The sequence below is a fragment of the Crotalus tigris genome, unplaced genomic scaffold, assembly GCF_016545835.1.
Source record: "Crotalus tigris isolate CLP2741 ecotype Arizona unplaced genomic scaffold, ASM1654583v1 scf7180000017764.6130737, whole genome shotgun sequence".
Lineage (NCBI taxonomy): Eukaryota > Metazoa > Chordata > Lepidosauria > Squamata > Viperidae > Crotalus > Crotalus tigris.
In genome coordinates, this window is record NW_024096618.1 from 1,115,473 (window position 1) to 1,132,986 (window position 17,514).

The following is a 17,514-nucleotide window of genomic DNA, read 5'->3' on the forward strand; positions in this document are numbered from 1 at the left end:
TGCTAAGTGCCTCTATGCTAACATTTAGGAGTCGTAGAGATGATAAATGATTTCCAAAGAGATCAAGTCTTTGATCCTAGATGGGTTGTTGAATCTGGGATGACACAGCGCATCTCTATTGGAACTAGATAAAACTGGGGATAGAGTTGATCTTGCCAATCCTAGACTGACCTGTTCTGTATTTTTCAGGGTGGAATTCCAGAACAAATTCTATTCAGGTACTGGATACCAGTTCAGCCCCTTCAACTTCACCAGCGACATTTGGATCTAAGAAAAAAAGTGACTGCTTCTCCAACAAGGGAATATTTAGTGTGCCATCCTGAACTAATAGGCAAAGCTATCAGCTTATGTTGCTTTTTTTTTTTTTTAAACTGACTCTTGCTTCCCCATCTATTGCTTGTGACTTCTATCCGGGCAGAAAATGCACTAGCTTTTAACAGCCTGTTACGATTAAACCGAGATCCTGTGCTGACTCACACACGAATATCAGTATTTAGGCTGATATTTTGGAACTGAAGGAACAATCTTCCAGAGCTGTGTTTTGAATCTTGCCACATTGTTTGCAGATCTTTTGATTTAGGTGATTTGTTGTTTCAATAACCATCTTATGTATATTTCTGTATCCTGAAAGCTCTGGTGGGAAAAAATGGTAAAAGACCTTAAGGAAAATTAGAATATAGGAAACACTGAAATTTGGTTCTATTGGAACTAGAAGGACATTGTCCATTTGTATCACTCATCTGTGTAAAAAGGGACCGGTTTACTTACTTAGATTAGTTGACAAGAGACCTGGCCAAGGGATTTTTTACTTTCTGCAGAACTGTACTAGAATTTTATTGGGGGTTAGTGTCCAGGTCAGCCTCAGAAAAAAAATTATTGTGACAAAGAACTCAGGTTGATGCTGCATCTACCAAAATACGAGGTGGAGGCAGATCCAAGCCGTCAAGACAGACTTGATCTAAAGCACAGTTGACATGTTGGGTGTTAATACAGGGAAGTGGATTAAGATGTTGGCTGTTTTTTCTATCTTCTGAGCTCAGCTTACGGACTGTTAGCAAAGCATATTAATGGAACGTGGACCAGAGAGGAGGCAAATAGAAACAGCACCTCTCCCAGGTGGGCCAACTAAGCTTAACTTTGCCAAAGGCAAAAGAGGGATTCTTGGCATGAAGTGCACTGCAAGCTTCCTTCACATTGAAGGCAGGGAGGCCTCAAGAATGCACTGAAAGCTTGTCTCACTCTGTCACATCCTCCCCTTAAGAGGACAGTGCATTCAATAGGCCAGGTAGAATTCTGTGCTAAAGACATTAATCCTTATCCCTGTGGCACTAACTCAGCAACAAAAATAAAACTCGCTGCATTTTTATCTCTGCCTGGAGAGCATTTTGTAGTCACAAGATTTACTTGGGATTTCTGCTTTGCAGATTTGGACATGGGGCGGGTGTGTTTCAGTCAGGGTTGTTGTGTTTGGAGGTGGGGTTGAATTCCTTAACCGCTGTGGGCTGTTTCAGAGGGGTAAGGAGTAGAAGCAGTTAATGAGCAAGTGGCCAGAATCTCAGTGAAATCTACTTTCCATTCCTGTTTTGAGTTCCACTACACCTTTGAGAAGAGGTTAGTTTTGTATTGGACTACATCGTATCTATATATAATACAATTATTTAATATGTAATTGAGGAAATGTTGGGCAACTCTGTTAATCTAGGGCAGGGGATAAGCTATAAGTATCAGTTGGGCATAAAAAATGCGATCCCCAAAATGCCTTCAATGAAGAGGGAGTTGTATAATGGGCGAAACCTCCTGGCAGGCAGTGTCATAAAAAGCATCATTGGGAGATGAAAAGGGTTCTTTAGGAAAGTTTGATCTGAACTGGGCCAGGGGACGGCTGCTCCTGCTGTCTCATTGCTCATAACCACCAGCTGTGTAAATATTGAGAGTATGGAAGCTGGTTGCCCGGTTGCTAGGTAGGGCATAAGGGGCTGTCCCAGTTCGAGCTCCCACGTAGAAGCTGTGATAGGAAAGATGCTTGTAGGGCAGGGCCCCTGGGGCTTCATTCAAGGGTCGCCGTGCAATGCATACATCTGGGAGGCTGGCTGATGTCACCAGAGGTTGATGCTGGAATTGGGAGGCTTCTCTGAGGATGGCAGGAGGAAGGTGGTGATTGCTGGAAAACCCTAGAAAGAGAGAGAGAGAGAGAGCTGTAGAAAATAAAAGCTATTACCGGAAGCCCTCTTCCGTTTCTACACAGTGTGACACTCTTGAAATATACCTTCTTTGCTGTTGCTGATCAGAGGGGAAGGCAAAACCTCCACTGAGGAAACCACATCCAGGGAATACTGGTAGCTATATGATTTCGCTAAGACCTAGGATCTCAGGAGATAATAGTGTGATTTGCATTTTACTATTTTTAAGTTGTTGGAAACTAGCAATTTAAATACCGGTTCATTGTTTGGTCCAATTCTCTTGCTAACAGTTCAACTTACTAAACTTGGAGAGCCAGTTTGGTGCAGAGATTAAAGACACAGGAATATAATCAAACTGCCTCGGAGAAAAATGTATGCAAGTCGTTGTTGATGTTGATTCTTCTCTTGTTTGCTAAATGAGAAGATACCAAGGTAACTATTTACTAATTGTGGAAGCCATAATCTTCAGCTTTCAGTAGCTTTCCAGATATTGCCTAGGCATTTAAACATTTTTGGTACCTTTATGATACAGATCTTTAAAGAACAAAGTTCAAGTTTTCCTCTGAGTTCTTTACCTAATGATTAAGTGTGCTTCAGCAAAAATTTGGATTAGATACAACTTGATTATAGCCAAACCTGGAAGCAAGCTTAATGGAATGAAAAAAAAAAACAGCTAATTTCAGCTTACAATGTAGGCAGTATGGAAGAAGACAGCACTTAACTCACAAAAACTTTATAAAACAGTTATGTAGGAAGTCCTCTAGCTTCATTACCTTAAACCTCTAAATGGAGATTAGTAAAGCATAAAATTTCAGTGTTATGGGATTGTTGGTTTTCCTAGTAGGCATGTGGATTTAAGAATGCTTTCCTGTAGATTTCTCCATTCTAAACTGATAATTAATTTTTCATCTTACCTTTCTCTGGAATCTCTTGAAGTTGGGCTAAGGAGGAGGCATTCCCATTCCGTGATAAACAACTCAGTAGTTGCCCTGAGGATCCCGGCCTATGCACATACAACATAACCAGTTAAGGTATATAAATGTGAAATTTCCCTTAAGTAGTTAACCTCTACAGGAGGTTTTTTGGAGAACAACTTGATCCATTTCCAGCTATGTCCTTAGCTACCACTGGTGTCTTAATTCCTCCTTTTTGTTGAGTTATGGGAATGACACAGATTTAGTTGATACAATAAATCATTCCCCAAACATTGGTGGAATGGGTTCTATAGCAGTTTTAGACATTACAGATGGGGGGGGGGGGAAGCCTTCTGAGGTAAAGTGAATTGTGACAGAAGTAGCATGACGTGTCTCGGACACTGCCTACCCTTTTCGGATAATGTATTTCATGATTCAGACTTTGATCCCTTTGCATCTGTGGAGGCAGGCTAAATTTGACCTTAGCTGTTCTAGACCCTGATCACATTATCATTACCAAGACCATGAATTAGGCATTGTAGATCTCTTTTAAAGGTATTGATAAGGTATTGATATTGTCAGGTGCTAGCATTTGACAGGTTGCCTGGTTGAGAATGCTGTGGGCATAATTCCTCCCTGTCAGTTACTTCATTGTCATTTTGCTCGGTTATTAAAGAAATAAATTGATTTAAACTGGAAAAGAGATATCTCAAATTAGAACATTACAGAATTTTTCCTTTAGTCAAAAAGAGGTTCTGCCTGACTATTTTGGGGAGTGGGGACAATATCATTTTCCCTATTTCGGCATCATTTTGAATCTATGGAATACCTCTGGGTGCCTCTGGCTGCATTTATTGCCAGAACTGCCATTCCCTTGCAACACTTCTCAGTTTGGCGTACATCAACTGGGATGAAATTAGACAAAGAGTTCTGCCAGTTTCCTCTTCTAGCCTGAATGACAGCAAAGTCATAAAACTATCTTACAGCCACCTGGAAGACTAGTAAATCACCATCTACAGGCAGTCCAACTGATGAGTGGAAGTCAAAGGTAATCAATCAATCAATTTATTATTACAGCTGAAGGCCAACACATAAATTAAACATTCAAATAAAACAAAACTAAACAGAACCAACACAAGAAGACATAGCAATATATTATCATTAATGATGTAATCAAAGGGTGGCCAAGGTCTGCCTAGTTTTACAGAAAGTATATTAAAAAAAAAACTACCTAGCTTCAGAAAAACTGAATCATACTGACCTGACAATAAAAATACATTGACTATAGTCTAATGCTGGATAAAAACATGTAATAAAATTGATTGTAAAATATTATTAAAAAGATCTAAAATGTTTATGGCGAATCCCCAGTGCTGCTGTGCAGAATCTAGCCACCTGCACTGTGATCACTGCCTGCTCGTCCTTAAGCAGCCACTGGAGATAAATATTTTTGTTAGATAGAGTTAATGAAAAAAGGGCTCTCTCAGTGAGTTGTGCAGGGCTCCCTGCTTAATTCCACGTCTCTCTTCCACTCCCCTGACCTGTACTCGGTATAAATGAGTCCCATATTTCATTATACCTGCCTAAACAAAATCTGCCTCTATAGGCAACCCACTCATAAGTGGCAATTGCAACAAGGTCTTCAATTCATTGAATAGATGGCTCCGTTTATTCAGTTATCTATCTTTGGCTTAATAGAATAATCTAGGAAGAGACTTACCAGTCATCTGGCTCACACTCCCGGAAACCTTTAGCAAAGGGGTTACTAGCAATTTTCAGCTGGGTGATCTATCAAGAGAGGGATAGCTTTATCAGTTATTTATTACCTTCCCTGCCAGCTTCATCTTTGTTCAGGTAGCTTTCACTAGTCCCAGAGAAAGGAATTTCAGTCAAGTAGCACACTTATCTAAGTCCCTTCACATGCCTCACATAACTGTCTAGTACAGTGTTTCTCAACCTTGACAATTTTAAGGCATGTGGACTTCAACTCCCAGAATTCCACAGCCAGCATTGCTGGCTGTGGAATTCTGGGAGTTGAAGTCCACATGCCTTAAAATTGTCAAGGTTGAGAAACACTGGTCTAGTAGAAGGCCAAGGGACACAGTAAACATTTAATTGATTTATATCCTGCCTACCCTTTTTCTGAGGACCATAGGGTGGCATTTAGAAAAGGCAAAGTCTCCTTCAAGTTAACTTTGACTCCTAGCGGCTTCATTGATACACCAATTGATAAAAGGTTATCTATCTCATTGTACCCTAGCAAAAAGAGGTTGAGAGATAAAAGTTTAAAGTTATCCAATGAACAATGGGGCTTGGAGCTAGTCCCCTTCATCCATATTGATTGTATCCCCTCAGATGCCTTCTTAGATTGCTGTTTAAGATTTGTAATTAGGTTGTCAGTTTAGGGTCATGAGATACCGGTATGTGTTATGCATATTTACCCAGCAAGGAGGCCATCCTGATTTATCTGCAAGAATTCAGAGGTGTTCTGGTCCCACATCAACCCGCTTCCATAAATCAGTTCTCTTGGAGGAGAAACCATGATATACTGTGTTCTTACCCGGTGGTTCTGATAGGCGGTCACTGCCATAAATTGTGTCTCTGTAAAGATGAAAGATTTGAAATTCTCCTGGGCATAACGCTCACTGTCTGGACGTGGATCCACCACCACCACATGGAAACGGGGCTGGTATCTGTGCATGGAGTTCAGAATGATCTGTTTGATTAAGAAATTAAAGCTTTCAGGTGAGGATACAAAATTTAAATTCAGGTGAAGGCACTCATTTTAACATTTTCCCATGATGCATATGGCTGCATGCAACTTTCTTTCACTTTCCCAGATGTCAGTAGACATGTTCTAATTTGAAATATGATGGGGGAAAAACACTAGCCAGAATTTTTTTTTGCTGTCAGCCAAGGGGCTACATTTCATGAAAGAGGCTTTTTATTTATTTATACTGAAGGTAATTCACTCAGTTTCTCTTCACTTTCATGACTAAAGTCTCCATGAAAAAAGCCTACATCAGTTTCCCAATCTGGCAACGGCCAGATGTATTAGGTTACAAAAGTTAATATGCTATATGTGATGAAAACATGACAAAAGAGAAGTAAACATATACACACATCCACATAATTATATACAAAACCGAGTCTCATAACTGGATGTCCAGTTCAGCTACTATAGGCGTTGCTTGGGAACCAAAGAACAAACATTGTAGGCAATTTTGCAAAATAAGTTTCATAATTTGCATATCAGCACCACAATCACAACAAGGGGAATCTTTCCATCCCCACTGATACAGGGCAGAGGCACTTCTTTCATTATCACACCTAATTCTGTTCAGTTTTGTCCAATATACATTAGCTGGTGGGGGGGAGGGAGGGAGAATAATATAGTATACATGCTGTCCTATCCCAGTGACTGGGTGGTGGAAATGGCAGTGGTGGAAACAGGAATATCACACATCTGGAGGGTAGAAGGTGGATAAAATTGGTCATAGCTATTAGGTTGGGTCTTGGGTCAGGGTCGTGTTACAGTCTAGCTGTAATTGCTTATTCAGATTTCTTGAGCCAGCCCAATTGTGAGATACTGTTATAAATGAAAAGAAGTTTCTTCCCTTACTCCAACAGTATGAAAAATGAGTTGCACAGAAGCAAAAAGACTTATTTCTAGAAGATATTTTTTTAAAAATCCTAATAGAAAATGACTGCATTTTAAAAGACTAATCTCCCCTTATTTCCCCATTGCACAATGAGGTAGTTGTCATGGAAGATTAAATAATATATATTGATGAGGAAGCTCAAAATCAATTCTTTTTGCAACTGGGCAACATCTTTACTGAACAAAGAATGCTCATATCTACAGGTTTTTGTAAAATCTTAAAAATATGGAATAGGAAAACAAAAAGTAAATGTTCAGTATCTGGTGTGTGTGTGTGTGTGTGTGTGTGTGTGTGTGTGAGAGAGAGAGAGAGAGAGAGAAATATATGGCTTCTTCTCCACTACCACAACCCTCCTTTATTTTTGAAAAATCTTGTTTGAGAAGAATTTTGGAGAAATGTATTTTTGTTTTTAGCTAATAGATATAGATATATGCTTAGAGTTTTTTAAATCTGAGTATTATGATGATTGCATTTAAAGAATAATGTTGCCTTTTTAAAAATAAAAACAGGAGAAAAACTTGCAACAATTCCCTTAAGCAGTTGCTATTAAGTCTAGTGCAACCAGGTGAGGAAGCTAAATAGTTATTAATCAGCAACAGTCCAGAGCAACTCACATGGCCGTTGTCATCCATCAAGTTGTTGGTGAGCTTGAGCTTGTCAAAAGAAACAATTTGCCTCATCCATTGGCCTCCCTTGGCAGGGGAGTCAGGATGGAAGTGAACCCGACCAGGTGTAGCAGGATCCGCCTTGCCAGCTACCAGCCAAGCAGAACTGTGGAATGCATACCTGTAGGAAAGAAGTATCCTGCTGGGACAGGTTGTTACAGTTCTGGCTTGTATTGGATCCATCCATTATGTTTGGCTTGCTAGGAAGTCCCATTGTTTTCTACTTATCAGCTCAAAAGCTTTCCTTTGCTTTCCAGACCAAGGGGAAAAAAATAGGCTAGATCAGTCCAGTTCCAACTATGGAATAGTGAAATACTACCTATAGGAAGTATGCTGCCCTGATGTGGAACAGAAAAAGTTATCCATCCTAACAACTGGATATCTCAGAGATGAGAATTCTGGCCCTATCTATCAGCCTGGAAGAAGGCCAAAGGATGTTACATACATTGTTTAATATAGGGGTCTTCAAACTTGGCCCTTTTATGACTTGTGGACTTCAACTCCCAGAATTCACAAGTCATAAAAGGGCCAAGCATCCACAAGTCATAAAAGGGCCAAGTTTGAAGACCCCTGGTTTAATACATAACAAACCCACATACTCATTTGTATTGATGTTCAGGCATGTTAGACAATACCAATGACTAAGATAAATTGATTCATGCAGAATCCAAAATCTAAATCAAGATCTTTTATAAGTGTAAATGAAATTCTGAACTGAAATATGTCTCAGCAACAAGGCTATTGCAAGAGAGGAGCGATCATGTGGGTGAGTTAAGTCTTTTGGTTCCTGTCAGGTTCTATATCCCATCTTATTTTTGCTTAAATACTTTCTAAAAATAAATGGTTACTGGGATGCTGCAAAGCAAAATAGCAGTCTCTAGCATCACTTTTATTTATAGGAATGCCCCTTAATCACATGTAGACATCCCATGTTGCCTTATAACATGCTGATGGGCACAAAAAAAGGAGTTTGTTTGGAAATATGCCATCTACTTTAGGATGACAAACAGCATCCTGAGGAACTAGGAGGGACAGCAGGGACAGGGTTCTAGATTGTCTTTTGGTAAACAGTTTTTCCTCACCATGGCAGCCATCTTAAAAATCTGTGCCTCTCTAATGAGTAGCTTCATTCAAGAACCAGATATTGACCTGACTATTGCTAATTCATTTCCATTGTTGACCAAAAGCCAGAATGACAAGAAAAGGAGAGGGAGTCAAGCTCATGTGTTTTTTATCCCTGAAGACATGCTAGACAAATAAATAATAATAATGAATCCAACTTTTGACTCCTGGTTCTTTATTGGTATCGGCAACTGATGCCCCACAGGATTTGCATCACGGACTGGTAGCTGCTGACTCTCTGCTGCATGCTAATATAGAAACCTAATACAACTTAAATGCATACTACTTATGTGGCTTTTATCTTGAGATAAAAGTGTGGTGTTATTATGCCTTGCAACTCCTTTTTCTTCTGAAGAGACCTGATACAGGATATGTGTTTTTTTTCCCTTCATGAATAATGTTAAATTGGAAAAGAAGGTACACTCTAGCTGCCTGGAAGTGATTCTTTATAGGATGGGTGTCAAACTCAATTGCATCACGTGACATATTGTCAGTGGTGGGATTCAGCCGGTTCGCACCACTTCAGCAGAACTGGTAGCTACTTTTTGTTGCCCAGGTCCAGAATGGACTTCCGGAAGAGGCATCCACACAGATAACCGGTTGTTCACATGTTTGAATCCCACCACTGTGTATTGTGATGGTTTTTGCTTTTGCAGAGCCGGGGTGGGCATGGTTTCCTGGAAGATGACAGAAGTGCTAATAGAAGATGGCTGATATTTAAAGGGTTTGGAGGGAGGAATGGAAGAGAATAGAAAGTCTCAAACCTTCTCAGATTCAGATTTTTTTTAAAAAAAAAAAATCCCAGAACCCCTGAACTCTGCTGATAGAAAAGCTTTGACTGTAGAGAATTGGCTGAGACCCCATTGGCTGCAATCATTCATTGAAGTTCCTATTGACATCAGTAGGTCCAAACTTACGGTCCCGTACCGGTATCTCTTGTCATCCAAAGGAACAAAATCCATTAGAAGCACATAGTCAGCTAATGGGTCCATGCCTGATATCTTCAGCTGGAAGGTGGGAAACATCCTCCTGCCACAGAGAAAAAGGACTTTGCAAGATCATTTGTTTAGCCTCCCTGTTGTTTTTGGGGAAGGACTTATCATGGCCTGGAAATGCCAGTCAACTACATTCTAAGGGTCTTAGATGAGTAGGGTCTGCTGGCACAAAAAGATGGGTTATTGTGGATAATTGATACAAATGAGTATGCTGCACTGAGCCAGTAGCTTTGGGTGGAAGTATGGAAAATTTCCTAAGGTGAGCTTTCTTCCTTTCCTTTCCTTTCCTTTCCTTTCCTTTCCTTTCCTTTCCTTTCCTTTCCCCTTCAGTGTTTTGAAGGCCATTACAGAATATGGGGAAAATATTCCTGAGCTGAGTAAATGGCATACTCAGGGTCAGGGAAGGGCAGATATCATGTGCCCAAGATCAGGAAAGCCCACTACAAGTCTTGCCTTAAAGGCCCAAGACACTTATCAAGTGGCTTCTCACAAATTGCCAAACTGGGCAATTTCTCCCATGGCAGGCAGCAAGCTCTGGAAAAGCATTTGAAAGAGGATTAGCTTACACAGCAAACCATATTTTACACACATTTTTTAAGCATTAAAACAGCTGCACCCATTTGGGAAGCTCAGGTGCATGGTATAATCTTAAATTTCTTAATTGTCTTTTACTTTGTTCTTATAAATGTAGTATAGGTGCAATTTTTGTAGCCTCCTTCCTGAAACTTTGCTGAGTGGTGTGCTTTTCCTACTTCTGGTATGTGGGGAGTTGACGTCTACTCATATTAAAGATTCAGTGACTGAGAAATGCTGCACTAGATGGTGTTTGCACCTGTGATCCCAAGTGCATGACACTTACCGTCCTGCCTTGGTGACAATCATCTCGGTGCCAAGGCTGTTGAACTCCTCCCAAAGACTCCTCATTTCCAGTTGCACAGTGACACCAGACACACATTGGTTTTTCCTAGCTAACTGGGAGCTGCCATTTTGCTTCCCTGCTCCATTGGTTCCATATTGCTCAAAGTCTGCTGTTGTGCCCAGCAGACATGATGCAGCCACTGGGCTAGGAGAGAAGGGGCAGCCCTCAGAGGTCAGTACACTCAAACTTGCTGCAATGAATGCTGAGAAAGAAGTGAAAGAAAACCACAGTATCAGCTCCAGATGCCATGGAGACCAGACTTCCGTAAACCTCAGTGGGAGAACCAAGATTCAGGAAAAAAAAATCCCTGCCCATGGAGAAGATCAATGTTAGATTTTGAACATGACATTGTCTCTTAATCTACACTGGTTGAATGTTGGCTTTCATTGAAACATCTACATCTTTGGAAGAACTCCAGCTGTTTATGGAGATTCTCAGTCATCCAGGTCATGGTGTCCCAAACGTGTTTTTTTTTTCAAAAGGCAACTGGACTTTGTTTTTCCTTGAAGATGTTTTACTTCTCATCCAAGAACTGAAGAAGCTTTTTGGATGAGAAGCAAAATGTTTTCAAGGAAAAAAAGTCCAGTTGACTTTTGAAAAAGCACCTTTAGGAATTGCTGATGCTTTTTACAGGGACAATGGGGACAATTGAAAGAATAATTGCATCCTGGATAGCCTGCTTCCTTACAGTTGTGGATTAACTTTGAAGGATGGTATGAGAATGTATCCCTATGGACAACATAGACTTCACTAATACTATGCCCCAATTGTATGTGCACAATTAATTTTTTCCAAAGGTATTAACTCATCCCGCACCCATGTTTGTAAAGATGCATTAGAAAATTAAAGGACATTATCAGGTCACCTTTTTAGTTAAAGAATAACTCAACCAAACTTTATATTATATATGTGGTTACACCAGGAATAATTACATGGGTGGGATGTAATCTATTTGACTTCATCTTAGACTGTGGTTTCTGAGTTTGGAAGATTTGCAACTGCCTCTCAGTGACATTCAATCTTGGGCCATGCTGACACACAACCTTCAACATACAATAAGCCACCTCCTCCCATTCCCCAAACTCTCTTGAGTGCTGAATGTGTGCTTTGAAAAAATGCTTGTCATCAAAAATCTTGGAGCTTTTTCTTATAAAAGTAAACTATTCGAATGCACCTGTGGGTTTTTTAATTGATAAACAGGGAGGAAATGTGTAAATAAATATAAATGCATTTGTTGCAGATGGCATTTGCTTTTTTCTGAATTCCACCTCGATTAGAAGGACAATCACGTGTTCTAATTGGTAGTTGCTAAACTCATATGCTGTGGTTAATTTCTGAAGGCGGACATGAATATCTGCCTAAATGGAAGTCTTGGCCCCTTATTGCAAATGATTGGAAATGAGGCTTATTCACTGATTATAAGTACTTATGTCTGCTTAGAGATAAAATTTCCTTAAAATATCAGTATGTGTTCTAAGATGTAACTTATGAATTTGAAAATAAGTTTGAAGCTATGTCCTGTGGAAAACAGGAGAAGACAGTACCAGCATCTTCTGAAGATCTAGCTCAGATTTGATCCTGATTTAGTTGTAAAGATATGTACTCTGTCACTGCTAAAAGCACTTAACCAAGGAATCACACAATACACTGAACACTAAATCTGAGTTAGCAAAACACAATTGTTTTGTGATAATATAACATACTCTGTCTGAACAAGTAAACAATATTACAGATCAACATGATGGCTTAGTTCATGCAAAAAACTAAGACAATGGCTGAGTTCCTACAACAGGCCAAACCACACTAGAAAAGCATATTGTGTAAAACCAAAAAAACAAAGATAATAAATAATCCATCCAAACCGATTCTTCATTATCCATACCTCTTTAACATTAAAGGAGAGGATGGTGGATGATGCTTTTTCTGTTTCAGGTTACTTTTATAAGGGAACCGGTGGATTGCAACAGAGCTGTAAGATGTAACAGGAGCAAAATCTGATTTTCAAAACATGCCTGATGTTTTGAGGATAATGTTTTTTCTTTGCCTGGATTCAGAGGTTTTTTCCCTATGTGTATGTTGCTATGGCACCAAAATGCTCCAGCCACTTTTTTTTTTTTTTTTTTGGCTGTGTTTCCATGACATTGCCTTCATTTGGGTTCTAGTCCATGAGTGAGAGAAGCTTAATTCATTGCAATATGCTTCCCCCCCCCCCCATATCCTGACATTGCCTAAGGCCATCCTCACAATGTGTAAAATCAGTTTTATCCTGTGTTTCCTTGTAAGGAAATCAGATGGTTGTAGTGACTTGAAAACAAGATGCAGGAGAGAGATTACCAGTGAGAAAAGGAAAATTTATGCTGGTAATTTTCTGTTGCGTCAAGGATGGACGGAGAGACCTTTAACTCAGCAGTGGGAAAAAGGCCTCTTGAGTCAGGAAAAAAACAGTTAATGCTGGCAAAACATCTTGCAAATTATATGACAGCGATAGTATGAAAAAAGTTTAATAATTTGTTACACTGTTAATAGTAGATCATGGGAATACATTATCCCCATCCCATTCTTTCACAAGGGAAATCTGATTTTTGTTTGTTTGTTTGTTTGTTTCTGGCCTGAACTTTTCAGTCATCCATTTATCTACCCAAATCAACACTAAATTTTAACTGAAAAAGAAGAAGAAATGAAAGGTTGCATTAGCAAGAAAAACTAAAGTGTCGGAAGATTAAAAGAGATTGCTGCTCTGTACTGGGGCTCTTCTTTTCTCCTTTATTTATTATTACTTTGAATATCTGAATAGTTTTGCTTTTTCAAAATTCCTTAGGGAAAATTTGCTTTAGGCTTTCTCTTTGTACAAGAATGATTTTCCTGCTGTGAAAATGTCTTCCCTTTTGTGTTAAGGCTACTCTTGATTGTTTTCCTAAACTAGCTTTCTGAGGTTGGATATTTGGGTCATGAAGAATTTGGCAGTAATTCAGTTTTCTGCCCAGTTGTGAAAGTTTTTCCCCTTGTTATGAATTATAGAGAGAAAGAGAATGAGAGAGAGATTATTGTAATCTTGTTTACTTCTTGATGAGATTCAGGTTACATGACTTAACTTTTATTTTTTTTCCCCTTCAATTGCATTTGGATTACTTTTCTACCAGGACATTCCTGATGTCTGTACTTTGGACTTTCAATTAGAGTTTCAACGTTTTCACTAGAGCCTACAGAAGTGTGTTGCTTGAATCTCAGCTGTGGACCAGGTAATTAAAATTCTCTCTTTCTCTGTGCCAAATGTCTGGAAAGTCTAGAATTGTATTTATTTAGCCAAACTGGAGGAAGCTTAGGTGAATTGAGTTAAGATGCAATAAAGTGGGACCAAGGAGCAACAAACAAGAAAAACTATTGCTTAAAACCAACCCTTGACGCTTCATAGTTGTTAGAGCAGGAGCTAGGACAGTTTTGCAGGACTTTTCAGCCTGATAGACTGTTTTAGCTGAAGCCCATATAGTATTTCCTATATTGGAAGTAGGATATTAGTGCGATTAGCTTTATGAACTCCAAGCTGGCATGCCTGACAGGACCAATGCGAAATCTGTCAGAGAAAAGGACCTAAAAGATCCAAACATGGTTTTATCATTTCTTAGGTGTGTATTGCTGACAGGAACCACCCAATTGTTGATAGCCCCTAGTGACACTGAGTTTTCTATGAGCAGATCTGGACGATCAGAGCACACTCCGTATGGCTGATATGAAAGACTGTTGCCCCAAACAATCCCAGTAAGGAAACTAGAGTTAAAATTGTTCTGTCCAACAACAAATCAATTATTATCACTAGTTTTTCTAATCAGTTAATGGTTATTGTACCTTATTTACATTCATGCCTTAATTCAGCTTCTTTTCACCTTGCTTTTTCCAGTAGAGATTAGGAAACTTTAAATTAAACTTTGCATGTTGTAACTACTCCATCTTGTGGTTTCATTACCCCATTTTCCTTTGTCCTTTTTATGTAATAATATTTTACATTTTCCCTAAAACATTTATTTTGTCCTTTAATATGCCTTAAAAATATCTACTTTTTGGCTCCTAACTTCAAATGAAATATTCAAAATGTTTGCTTTCTGTCCAGATCTAATTAGAACTGCAGTTTCATTGGGATAAAGAAACAAACATTCGCTTCCTAAATCTGTTTGATACGGCCATCTAGATTCTAGGTGGCAGTGCCTAACCAATTTAGCTTGATCCTGAAAAGCTAAACAAGGTTGAAACATATTTATTGTTTGGATGGGAGACAACCAAGAAATTTGAGGGCTGAAGAGTGGATTGGAATGAAATCAAAGTCAAGCTTGAATCAAGGTGGACTTTACCTCAGAAACGTTTGACTAGCAATGTATGTTCAGCCATGTATAGTTTCCCACAGGGATATGGCTAATACCCCAGTTCTGGGTATGGAATATGACCCTGGTGCTGCTCCATCTGGAAGCTGAGGAGATTAATGTCCTGCTCTTTTTGTGAAATTCTGTTCTTTTCGTACACCTTGCCTTGTTCTCTTCATCCCTCTCTAGAGTCCTCAGAAAAATCACATGTGTATTATACATATTTTAAAGCAGGTTCTCAAAAAGGCAAGGAATGTTTTGTAATGGTATGCGGGAGTGACCTTTGAAGGCAGGGAGAAGAGCCACAGCTGGGGAGACAGCGGGATAAGAGGCAGTTTAGCCCACAGAAGGAATGTGGGGATGGTAAATATCTCCAAAGGGAACTTTCCTGGTTTCTTGGGTTGTAAAGGCAATAGGAGAGAAATGTACTTTCAGACTCACAAAATTCTGTTAATGTAACCTTATAATAAAGAGTTCAGTTGTGTTGACCCTACAAAGCCATCCGAAGGTTTCTGGAGAGATGCACTTAATCTTTCCAGCTGTCAATTCACACAGTTGTGCAAATCCTGAAAAACTGTGACTATGGGATCCAATCAAAGCTCAAGCCTATCTGCTATTCTTCTACTATTCACCTTGGCTTCCTTGTCTAACCTCTTTTCATTTCCCTTGTCTGAGAACATCAGGGCCATCCAGGGCCAGCAAATTTCTTTAAAAGAAGGAGGATCAACTCACAACTCATTGCCTATGTAGGATCCCTCAACTCAGCTTTGCAACCTCCGGGAGTACATTGCCAAAATTCAATAACAAAACAAGGAGTGGGGGTGGTTTGCAACACAATTAGGTTTTCTTTAAAAAACAGAATAGACGGAACCTCCTCGATTATATAGGGAGTTTAATTATCAACTTTGTTTAGCATCTCTCCAGTCAAAATGGCTGTTAAAATTGAATCTATCCATCATGTGAATTGCTCTTAAGCTGTAAATAATAAAAACTAGGGGGGGGGAATAGCTCCAAGCACCATCCAGCAGCTACACCCAATGCCTTGTAGCCCTGCAAGTTCTGCCACAGGAAGAGTCACTGGTTAGAACGGCCAATAAGGTATGGCTGTTGGAAGCTGCACTGTGAGCTTCCTAGCAGGGAGACCCAACTACCTCACCTGCCTTGCTGGCTAGAAGCCAATGTGTACCTACCTTCCCCTCTAAGGACACCCACTCAATCATTCCCATTATTTCAGGATTCCAACTGAAGTGGTTATAGCAACCCCCTCTACTTCCTTCTTAGGCATGTGCCACATTTCATTCCATGGGTGGTATTTAAAAATCATGCAAGCATGTAATTAGATGAATTCATTATTATGACTTAATCATATATGCTTGTACCCTCAGAACGTTCCCTATGAAGTTTTAGAGCAGGTTTCCTTTGAGATGACCCAGGCTGCTACTCTTTAGGATCCCCAACTGACCTAGATAAAAGAAATGCTACCTCACTATCTGCAGCATCCAAGGATTTTATTGAATGGGCACATGTGGAAATCACCAGAAAGGCCCGGCTCAGGTGTCAAGCATGCTGCTTCTCTACATAGCAATGGAATGTAAGAGTAAGCTTTAAGACAGCCTTTCCCAGCCTTTAGATTTGGGATGATGGGAGTTGTAATCCAACACTTCTCAATAGCACTAATTTGGGAAAGCAGCATTAGTCCAATAACTGTCCCCCTATCTTTCCTAGCACTAGAGGAACCTACTGGCTTGGAAGAAATCAAAATGCTCAAAGAGAAAACCACCAAGATCCAAAACATGGATGAGTACATTGCTGGGATCCAATTACCTGACATTGTATGTAGCTGGAAGGCTGTGAGAAGACTCTGGCTTGTTCAGTTCATTCCCTTCTCAGTCTTGCCATATCCTGCTCTGCAATGTTCTGAGCTGAATCTCCAGAATGGTGTGAGCGATTTTATTTTCCATCCCTACGGGGCTGGGGGGCTAGTGGTAGACGCGTATCAAGAGAGGTTTCCATTCCCTCCAATGAGCAGCAAGGCAGGGAGGAGAGTGAACCAGATAAAGGCTTGGTTGGATGAAAGCAGCACATGCTGGAATCATCTGCTGCTCACATCCATGCAGCCAACACCCATCGATTAATGAGCCCAATGAGCAGGTGACCAGGGACAGCAGTCCTGGGACCACCTCCTGGGCTGAAATAATATTGCTAAAGCCAGAGGGCAAAAAGCTTCCTCCGAGGTACAGTGGGCATGACAGCTCTAATTGTTGTTAGCATTTCTCATAGAAAGAGAAACAGAAGCCATGATGGAAGAGTCCAAGTCTGTTGCTAGTGTCAAGTGAGCAGGGAGTTCCTGGTCAGCTCCTGAGAATCTTTCCATGTTGTATCAAAGAGGAGGGCTTGGCAAATGCAGTTTTTTCTGACCCCTGGCAGTTTAATAATGGGATGGAATACTTTTGCATATTTTCTTTTCTACACAGGACATTATTACAGGTCTAGGAACTGTCCTCTCCCCAACCAAACTTTCTTTGCATCCTATTGTCCCAGCTGCCAGGTGGTTAAGGCCACTCTTTTTTCCAGGGATGTTTTATCTAGAAAATCTGTGGAGTAGGGAGTTCAGAGTAATGATAATTTTGGCTGCCTGGGGTATTTACCGACCACTGTGGGCACCTAATACTCCAAAGCTTCATCAGAAAACATCATCAACTCTA

General features: G+C 40.0%; 3 protein-coding genes across 7 annotated transcripts in view; 2 read left to right on the forward strand and 1 right to left on the reverse strand.

Moving 5' to 3' along the window:
- Positions 1-1,366, forward strand: part of TCIRG1 (T cell immune regulator 1, ATPase H+ transporting V0 subunit a3) — a 22,154-nt gene extending 20,788 nt beyond the window's left edge. For all 3 annotated transcript variants that reach the window (XM_039341014.1, XM_039341016.1, XM_039341015.1), the window contains exon 21: positions 190-1,366. In XM_039341014.1, the coding sequence (XP_039196948.1) occupies positions 190-271 (82 nt within the window). In that variant the 3' untranslated portion in view covers positions 272-1,366. The remainder of the gene's footprint in view (positions 1-189) is intronic.
- Positions 355-6,347, reverse strand: LOC120306940 (T-box transcription factor TBX10-like). The gene is made up of 4 exons (XM_039341020.1): positions 5,655-6,347; positions 4,815-4,882; positions 3,095-3,183; positions 355-2,171 (listed from the first exon to the last, which is right to left on the reverse strand). Exons 1-4 carry the CDS (start codon positions 5,793-5,795, stop codon positions 1,897-1,899), a joined length of 573 nt encoding a protein of 190 aa, XP_039196954.1. The 5' UTR covers positions 5,796-6,347; the 3' UTR covers positions 355-1,896.
- The window catches only part of ACY3 (aminoacylase 3), a 25,935-nt gene continuing 10,586 nt past the window's right edge, over positions 2,166-17,514 (forward strand). Inside the window, exons 1-2 of one of the 3 annotated variants that reach the window (XM_039341018.1) lie at positions 2,166-3,211; positions 13,598-13,696. The gene's annotated coding sequence lies outside the window, so the exon portion shown is untranslated. Of the gene's footprint in view, positions 3,212-13,597; positions 13,697-16,605; positions 16,748-17,514 lie in introns of those variants that run through there. The other 2 variants (XM_039341017.1, XM_039341019.1) reach the window with 2 other exon arrangements.

What these genes read in the sequence shown, in the direction of transcription:
- LOC120306940 (XM_039341020.1), bottom strand. Translation starts at nt 5,795, where the DNA reads ATGCACAGATACCAGCCCCGTTTCCATGTGGTGGTGGTGGATCCACGT. An exon ending in CCGCCTATCAGAACCACCGG is followed by an intron (nt 4,883 to 5,654) that starts GTAAGAACACAG and finishes CTCTCTTGATAG; the next exon opens with ATCACCCAGCTGAAAATTGC. An exon ending in TCAAGAGATTCCAGAGAAAG is followed by an intron (nt 2,172 to 3,094) that starts GTAAGATGAAAA and finishes CTCTCTTTCTAG; the next exon opens with GGTTTTCCAGCAATCACCAC.